Genomic DNA, 9,839 nt, shown 5'->3' with positions numbered 1-9,839 from the left:
GTTTCAACAGAATAGAGTTTATTGGCTTTGTCTGGTTCAATGGTCCGTCGCGATATAACCTTGTGGTTGAAAACGACGTTAAACACCAAATAAAGAAAGAAAGAAAGAGTTCAATGGTTGTTTTTAAAATGCTAATTTTTGTGATTGATCTCGGCATTTAACATCTTCTGTGTATGTATATACTTCATGAAATGTGTGCGTTGTTTGTTCGTTGGCCACACACACACACACACACACACACACACACACACACACACACACACACACGAGAGAGAGAGAGAGAGAGAGAGAGAGAGAGAGAGAGAGAGAGAGAGAGAGAGAGAGAGAGAGAGAGAGAGAGAGAGAGAGAGAGAGAGCTAGAGACAAGACGAATATACAACGTAATGCAGTAATTCATTTCATCGTTTTATTTCAAGCGCTCATTATCACAAACGTACAAAAACATGCTTACTGCAAATGACATAAAAATACACAATGGTGAACAATGACCGTACTGCAGAAAATACAATATGGATATTACCCACAAAAGGGAGAAAAAAAGGTGTCTGCACAGATGCAAATAACCCAGCGGTTTTGTCCTGTACAAGATAATATCATCCCAGTACAATTTTTGTTTCACAAGTTACAACACGTACCCACAAAAAGTTTCTTCGCATGGAAACTGTTTTCGATAGAATAATAATGTCTCCTAAATTCCCATTTTCCTTCCCAAAAAAAGATTTGAATAAATAAATAAATAATATCGTCCAACAAAAAGAAAAAGTTCATGATAACCTGAAGTTGCTGTAGCATGGTTCATGCATGTATTTATGATTTGCAAAGCACACCACACACAAAAAAAGAGCTGCCGCCCAATCAGACACCCAAGCGCTGCATACATTTACACATTACATACAGCATACACACATGCACTGTTCACCACCACTCATTTTTCACATATATATGACAACTGTCAAGCATACATCAACTGAAAGACAAATTGACATTTGGGTTCTTAAACAATCAGTTTAAAAACACACAAACTATACAAGCTTCGATTGAAACCTGGTACATGTACATTACATTACAGTAACAATTGAAGCACAACAGCTTTCAAATGGTATTTCAAAAGTCACATCACCACTCACAAAATTTTGAAACCAACGAAATCCAGGATTTAACAAAGTCCAGATCTTAGCCCTGGGTGTAATTTCACTGAAATGTACTTACCACCTACCTACCACAAAGTAAACTACAATCAAACCAAGAAAAAAAAGTTGACAACAGCTAATGCCATTTCATTTGTCATATTTTGTTACATCGACATTTTCTTTAAATCTTAACAGTGATAACTTCTTTAGGCAACAGAGCAAGAACAATCACACAGACCTATGCCATGACATTATGCAAACTACTTGTATCACTTGTTATTGGTTTTAATTGCCATTTCTTCTCGCGTTCCTACTTTCTCTGAAAACGTTGTCATTATTCCCACAGTTTTCCTGCCAAGACCACCAGAAATGACAGGCATTCTTGACATTTTGTTCTTTTCCCGACAGCTTTAAGCTACCCACTGGTTCTTGACAAATGAACAACGTAAGGTTACAAGGCTTGCATACCGATTCAGTAACACTACCAAACTGCCTGCATTGTAAAAGAAGATGGATCTTCTCAATTCCTCTCTCACACACTTGTGATCACAATCGTTCATTGTCTTCCATGTTTTAATTTGTAAAAACAAGAACAAACAAAAATCCACCCACCAGGACACCGTGGCACAATGTATCAAGATGAATCATGCAAAACTCGCCTTGATAAAAGTTATCACATTTAAGCTTTAAGTCGATGTTGTTACATTACAATCACCTTAGAATATTGGATTGAACGCGGTGGAAAAGATCACACATTCTCACTCTTTCTCGCACTGACTTGATTATTTTTAACAAAACGATTTTGCACACAGATTTCTGATGTTATTAAAAATATTTACACGGCATTGCACATTGTATGTTATCATCAAGCCTCCCCTTCAGTCCTCGACTCTCAATACTGGTCAAAAAGTTTGCGTTACAGAGCACAACAAAATAGTTGCACAGAAGAAGTTAAACTTCAGGTGCGGATGGAGAAAAGGTGTAGTTTGATTTTGCTTCATCTCAGCCAGTTCTCTCCCCACGACTTGTTTGTAGCATTAAGTACGGTACCAAAAACTACACAAACTGACCATTACTGACTTTTAACTTAAATATGCCTCATATAAATTTGTTCAATTTACAGCATTGCAATTCTCTCTGTCTTCCGTTGTTGGTAATTTACAAGATGGCGTTATTTAAGTACATGTACATGGAATTCCAACACTGAAGGTTGTCTCTTATTTCCTACTCGAAATAGGGGTTAGCAGAAGAAAATAAGAGTCTTCAGTTGGTTCAGGCAATTTATATTAGACGGTTTACATTCCGACAAAACATTTAAAACAATAAAAATAAAAAAAATTTAAAACAAGGAAAATACGCTGTGTGGAACGAATCAAATACAGTTCATCAAAACAAATTTGTCCTGCACAAAGCTTTCCTTTTTCTTTTCACAACTATTTCTTCCACGAAAATCGAAACGAATTGCTCCAAGAAGCATGCAATGCTTTTTTGCTTTTGTTGCGTGATGTGCTGGCTTAATTCAAAATTCTTCTGATATTGATGAGGGTAAACCATAGACAAAAGCAAAGCATAAAAATCAGTTCAGGACTATGACACTCTCAACCAATGTATGCATATATATGAAGAAAGAAAAACCCACCGGATTTTCTTATATCATCATCGCACTGTATGACAGCATCTGCCTAAATCTGAAAGCACTTGCAGAGACAAAATTTGGCAAACTAAAAGACAGAAATGGATTAATGCCAAAAAGCACACCTTGATCGATGAAATGCTTTTTGATCTACAAGATGCATTTGCTCTTCGCTTAGACATTACAAGCCCATTATTTAAAGACAAAAGCGAGATGCTAGAAGTTTTAGATTATGAAACACAAACGATACAGGATAAACATGCAAGAAAAACATTCAATGACATAAAATGTTCAGCTTTATCTCATAAGTAATAAATGCATATCGGGATTGTCTTTTCAATGAGTACATTGAAGGCTGATCTGTTCAGTTTTGACACCTTGAATGTGATTATCGTAAAATTGGCTATTACTGGGTGGAAGCCTCATGCCTCTTAGTCAAAACCCCAATGTTGGGGGGGGGGGGGGGGGGGGGGGGGGGGGGGGAAAGATGCTTGATGAAAAACTGAGGTGTTTCCAATTAATGCTGATAGTGACAAACAGCACTACAATGAGTGAGGAACTGCTTTACTCAATCCAACATGGATATACCACGTTTCATACAATTGAAACAGAATCGTAAAGTACATAAAAACAGATACATGTGCGTTTTTATGTTACCAAGCCCAATTTGTTATATATCCTGCAAGCAAGTCATGTATAGATTGTGTGAATAACTATACCGGGCATCAGGCATATATTGGGACTACCTTTGGGAAAATAGCACTGAACTGTACAGCCTTAAAAATTGACTGGCATTAAGCAACCAACCCAGTAGTAAACTAGAGTACGCTATCGTTCACTATTCTCTACTCGCACGATTCTCCCATCTTCATCTTTTCACAGACAGACTAGTAAAGTTGAAGTTCCAGTGGTCTGAAGCGACCAGCCAGACAAATCACTTTCAACCTTGTATTTGAAGCATCAACACAATGGAATGCTTGGCCAAGCACTGCTAAAAACCAAACAAAAACCAACACAAGGCCCACACTTTGGAACTGTAAAAATGTCAAATCCACGAAATATCAGTCTGATATGGGTTAAAAACATGGGGGTAAAAGTGCATGGGGGATGGTCAATGAAACGCAACTTTTTACGTTCTCTTCTTTCTTCGGAGGACAGTTCCATACAAAGATGGTGTCTCGGGGGATGGTTATTAATATTAAAATAGCAAATATACAACAATCTCACCAACACGCTTTTTCAAGCAAGTTGTTTAAAGTCTTTTTGTTATTGATAGCACCGCCCCACTTGAAAGACTCTGGGCACCACAACTGAAGCATACAGCGAGCGTGGCTCCGACTTTACAGTTTCGTCTCACACGCACACAAACCTATTCGCTTCTCTCAGACCCAGTCTTGCTTTGTGGAGATGTCAGTTTTCCGTTTCACAGCGCCCGTTCATCACATCCCTCAAACACGCAAGCTCGCACTTTCAGCGTCTCAACCTCAGGCAGCAACAATCACACATTCACAACACAAACATTACACATCATGATGAAACAATGGTAAAAAAAATGAAACCCGTTTTCATCTCGCTCTCAAATCCATCAACCTCCCAATGTGGGCTCTGTGCCTTTCCCCCTTCACAAACTTACTTCCTTTCTTTCTTCTTTCTCTCTCACCCTCTCTCACTGATGGTAGAAGTCAATGACGATGTAAAAACGAAAGGCTAAGTTCCCGCAAATTACACACACAATTCACTTGCCCCATCCTTTCTGGTCTCGCGAGAGGCCGAAAGTGGACAGCGAATGAAAGAGTTTATCACAGAATGCCTGCCCGTCTGCTTGATGCACCGTCATACACCAAACCGTCACTTCATCAGTCTGTGGCAAGGAGTAAGGAGTTGTGAGAGGCAGTTTCAACGGCTCAAAGTCAGCCCCGCCACCCCATCTGCTGTCCTCAACAAAATTAATCTCAACCCAGCTGCACAGCATCATGGGTACTTTTCAGCTCAAAAAAAAAAAAGAAAAGAAAAGGAACAAAAAGGCTTCTCAGCCTGTCGCGTGTCACTTTTCCAAGATCTCTGTTATCAGCACCAAGTTTGAGAATGTCATGCACAGCCAAACTAGTCTCATCACCATTCCGTAATGGAATAAAAAAGATCTCCTCCTCGTCGACCGAAGCCCACGAACCTGGCATACTCACGGATACAAAGTGAGTGCACAGAGTATGTCAGTATCCTCTTCCGTCTTCAAAAAGAAAAGTCCATGTCTTGGTGAAACAATAACATCACCAGTTTCCATGAGCATGTTTGGTACAGGACGCTTGCTTGGTGGTGGTAGTCGTAGAAATGAAAGCAGCATCACCGGTGTGAACAGGTACCATGTCATTGTACTATGTCATGTAATGGTTGACGGCTCGCAGAGCGTACAGCAACTCTGCTTGCATCCGCGCCTCTGTTATCATCATGTTGACGTGCACCTGGAACACAGCACACAGGGGGGGACATTAGAATGACATTCCTCAAGCAACAGAGATATAGAAGTTTTCTGACATGGTTATACTTCAGGACTGACACTCAGATGGTGACGATAGACCACTGAATTTTAAGACCTACAGACGACATTCAATAATTCATATGGCAACGACAAAGCACAGAATTTTAAGACCTACAGACTGACATTCATATGGTGACGATAAAGCACCGAAGTTTAAGACCTACAGACTTACATTCAAATGGTAACGTCAAAGCACAGAATTGTAAGACCTACAGACTTACATTCAAATGGCAACGTCAAAGCACAGAATTTTAAGACCTACAGACTTACATTCAAATGGCAACGTCAAAGCACAGAATTTTAAGACCTACAGACCGACATTGACATGGTGACGATAAAGCACCGAAGTTTCTTCTTCTTGTCGTTCGCTATAAAGCAAAGACGTTTATTTGAGACAGTCATTTGTAAAAGAAAGAGTATGTGTTCTACATTCCTTTTCTGTTTCTAAACCTTTTTCTTTTTTCCACTCTTTTTTTTTCACCCGACTTTTGCTTGCGGTATAACTTTACAATTCAGTAACTCCTTGCCGTCCCAACTCTTAAAATAGCACTGCCTAACATACTTGGCTCACACACAGGAAGTTTTCGACACAATCACACAGCGCATCACATAACGCAAGCTCACCTTTTCGGAGTGTTTAAATCCTTTCATGACTCCCTCGTAATCCTTCTTTGTGATTCTTTCGGGGAAGCAGCAGACCGTCTTGATGTAGGTCTTGAGGTTGCGCTCCAACAGCTGATTGACCTGGGCGTAATCGTAGTCGTCGTGTCGGATGCCGTACATACAATGGATGTAATACCAGATGGCTTGTCTGAACGCTGACGTGTCGACTGACCGGATGTCGCCCATACTGTAAAAAAGAAAAGTTAGCTCATTACAAGGCGTGCTTGCATCATTCAAAATGATTTTTGATAAAGAATTCTGACAATTTGTGCTTACATGAAAAGATTTGTGACTTTACTCAACAGAATTTTGTATCTTGAATCAGAGAGACACAACACACTTGTCTTGTTTTACCACTTCTAATGTTTCCTCTGCCACCACACCCTTCTTGCAATAACACCCTCCTCCTGCATCATCCACACTCACAACACGTCCAACCACAACCAAACACACAGTCAACCCTCACAACACGTCCAACCACAACCAAACACAGTCAAATCAACTTACGTGTAGTAAGAAACATCAAAACAGAATTTCGTATTGTTGAATCAGATACAACACGGTTCTCTCTTTTTACCACATAACATTCATCTCCACCCCCCCCCCCCCCCCCCAACCCTACAATAACACCCCTCTCCTGCATCATCCACACTCACAACACATCCAACCACAACAAACACACAGTCAAATCAACTTACGTGTAGTAGGTCAGGTTGAAGGCGATGTTGAATCTGTCGTCAAGGAGGTTGCCGATGTCGCTGTAGAGACGGTTGGCCAGTGAGAACGCATGGTCCTCCCAGGAGTAGTCCTGTATTCTGAAGGTGGGGATATCCAGACCTGGCGCTCGCTTGGCAAAGTCATTGTAGGTGAAGTCCGAGTTGGTGACAAAACGTAACACTTCCTCTTTCTTCGATGTCTTTTCTTTGGTTGGCACGGATACTGCACACACAAAAAAAGTAAAGTTTGTTACAACAAATCTATCGAACACTTTAAATTAACTGCTCTAGACATATCTACTGACTTGCCTTTGCAAAAAGAACAAGATAGCGTTGTAAGGTTTAACCACAAACACTCCATAAATGTACATCTTGAAGTTTTCTGTCAACATTGTTTTTCAACAGTTTGATTTCCTTGAGAGAGAACATTATAAAATTAAACCTCTTTTCAAAACATGCCTAAACTGACAAAAAACAACTCATTCATAAAGGTTAAACTTACACCAACTTTCACTCAAACCAATCATTGAAAATCAATCAAGGGAGAAATGAAACTCAAGAAAAGCGGTATCTTCCGTGTGTACTTACTTTCTGAGCTCTGATTCTCCACCAGCTCAAAGCGTTTGAGGAGTTCTTCTTGAGTCGGCTCCTCCTCGTGTGTGCTTTCCGTCAACTCCTTCATCCTCTGCATCAGAGACTCCAGACTGTCTTCTTCCAGCACCTGCTAGAAACCAAGTGATAATCTTTGTTGAGATGTGATCATATAAAGAAACCAAGTGATAATCTTTGTTGAGATGTGATCATATAAAGAAACCAAGTGATAATCTTTGTTGAGATGTGATCATATAAAGAAACCAAGTGATAATCTTTGTTGAGATGTGATCATATAAAGAAATGCACAGTCACACAGACTTTCTCTGTTGCTTACACTTGCTTGATGAAAAGAATGCATACACTCACACATACTCTCTCTTTCCAGCACTTGCAGAAGGCACATCTAACGCTCTCTCTCTCCCTCTCACACACACCATACTCCTATTGAAAACTCGCTATCTCTCTCTCTTTCTTTCTCTCTCATCACACACATACACACAGAGTCATATCCTCCAATAATCTTTCTCAACACTTACATTGGCGTTCATCTCGCCTCCCACTGATGAATCGCTGGAGTAGTCCTCTGACTCGTCGTCACCGCTGGAGGATGCGTTTCGCGTGGTGCAGCCCCCCTGGTCAATCTCTGGCGCCAGACCACAGCCCATGATGAAGGAACATAGGGAGTGGAAGTGGGCGATGATGATCAAGGCCTGCATCATCTCTGATAACGACCAGGTGTCATTCCCTCTGGTCAGTTTCTGCCAATGGAAGAAGAGATGATGAGATATGGCTTTGCAGGTGTGCATTTGTTAGCTATTGAATTCTTTTTAAAGCTTTCTTTGGTGGCCACTTTGGTTAAACTTAAAGTAACCAGAGGATATCATGTCTCTTTATCCTTTTCCCCCAGGGTCATCTCCAACTAAAAGACAAAAACATTTTCCCCATATTTCTCAAACAACACAATACGAACATTTAATTTTAAACCATAATCACTACACTCAATAACCTTATCTCCCCAGCCCCCCTCGTCCCTCCAGAAAATCAAAATCAACACCCAAACAAGCCCCAACAATGAACAATGCCTCCAAATAAAATTGCTCAAAAGAAATCTACCTCTATGTGATTTTTGTTGAGCAGCCACGGCCGGTGGGCAAGGATGTTGTTGACTTCACACAGGTTCCTTAACTTCTGCGGAGCATACTCCAGGCCTCGCAGCCACTGAGCGTCACCCCCTTGCAGCAAGAACTCCTGCGCATGGAGCCGCACCAGGTACACACACTGGTGTCTGGCGGCCGCCTGCAGACATCAAGACAATTGGTTAGCATACTGAGTTTTGAGAAATTAAGAGCGCCTGGTGGAGGGGAAAAAAAAGGAGGGGAGGCATGCAAAAAAGGTAAGAACAATATTGCTAGCTCTTAACCATGTTGTGTAGCACAAAAGAAAGTTAAGATTTCATCCATAGTAGTTTTTATGGGCATTTAAAAAAGTTGCGACTAATAATTTTAGAACTCCATCATTCTGTCTAACAAAACAAAAAATAGTAGAAAAATAGGGAGAAAAAGGTCTTGTTTTACAAAGCAGAAGAGACTAAGAATAAAACACTCGACATGCTAAAAAGTTGTTTTTTTTTAAATCCTAAACTTTTTTTCAACAAGAAAATCTCCAAAACTGAAGACACCCATAAAAAAGCAAAAAAGCAAGAGATGTACTGACCATGAGGGCAATGTAGTGTCTGTATGGGAAGGGGAGGGGCCCATCATCTCGCAGTAGGTAGTTCTGTGTTTTGACGAAGGCTTCAAGGTACCTGGGATGGTAGCCCATCACCTGGTGCAGATTCTCCAGTCTGTTGTTCTGCAGGAAGGACTCAATAAACACCATCTGTTTCTGCAACAATAAGAATGACATTTTTTTCTTTAAATCCTGCTGAAGTGAAAAGAGCAGGAGCAGAGTAGGTTCTACTCAAAGCAACAGGTGAAAAAATGGGAGGCAGAATAAAAAGTAGATTAAAAAATAAATTTATAAAAAGAACAAGGCATAATATGCAGTTTTTCTCCCCATCATAAGAAAATCCACTAAAATGCACCCTAAAACTAAAAGCATGCTGATGCAGTGCATGATCCCTTTTCAAAACCAATTTATTTCATACCGAAAAACTGCAATTCTGGAGCATCCATACCATTAAGCCTTTCACTGCTGTACTTGTGCATAAGTACCTCTAACACTACCAGCAAAGCAAATTACAACAGCCAAAAAAGCAAGTTGAAGTACCCTTTGAGACAGAGCCTCCAGGGAGCGAAAGTGCCTGGGACAAGCTACATGTCTCCTGACACCAAAAGCGCACGGTGACACAAGCATAGTTTCCAACATTGTGAAAACACTCCTGTCTCCTAGCGCAGATCGAACTGAATGACAAGTCGCCCTCAAATACCAGTCCTTTTAAATAATCTCCCCACACACACCGGCTTATGCCCAATCTGATATCATCATGCGAGCACAGCTGGTGCTGTCGGTCCCTATGACACACACGCAGACAAACATCTTCGCTGTGGTTCACGCCCAAGCTTGTC

The 9,839-nt window shown here is 40.6% G+C and overlaps 1 protein-coding gene across 5 annotated transcripts in view; it reads right to left on the bottom strand.

Moving 5' to 3' along the window:
* Nucleotides 1–392: 392 nt before the first annotated feature.
* LOC138954128 (sestrin-1-like) overlaps nucleotides 393–9,839 on the bottom strand; it is a 170,339-nt gene continuing 160,892 nt past the window's right edge. For 3 of the 5 annotated variants that reach the window (XM_070326030.1, XM_070326028.1, XM_070326032.1), the window contains 7 exons: nucleotides 8,986–9,156; nucleotides 8,386–8,568; nucleotides 7,809–8,030; nucleotides 7,267–7,402; nucleotides 6,661–6,901; nucleotides 5,924–6,149; nucleotides 393–5,222 (listed from right to left, as the gene is read on the bottom strand). In XM_070326030.1, the coding sequence (XP_070182131.1) occupies nucleotides 5,136–5,222; nucleotides 5,924–6,149; nucleotides 6,661–6,901; nucleotides 7,267–7,402; nucleotides 7,809–8,030; nucleotides 8,386–8,568; nucleotides 8,986–9,156 (1,266 nt within the window). In that variant the 3' untranslated portion in view covers nucleotides 393–5,135. Of the gene's footprint in view, nucleotides 5,223–5,923; nucleotides 6,150–6,660; nucleotides 6,902–7,266; nucleotides 7,403–7,808; nucleotides 8,031–8,385; nucleotides 8,569–8,985; nucleotides 9,157–9,540; nucleotides 9,838–9,839 lie in introns of those variants that run through there. The other 2 variants (XM_070326031.1, XM_070326029.1) reach the window with 2 other exon arrangements.

This window comes from Littorina saxatilis, unplaced genomic scaffold, assembly GCF_037325665.1.
Source record: "Littorina saxatilis isolate snail1 unplaced genomic scaffold, US_GU_Lsax_2.0 SUPER_4_unloc_1, whole genome shotgun sequence".
NCBI lineage: Eukaryota > Metazoa > Mollusca > Gastropoda > Littorinimorpha > Littorinidae > Littorina > Littorina saxatilis.
Note: the sequence above shows the minus strand (reverse complement) of the source record. Positions and strands in the feature narration are given on the sequence as shown.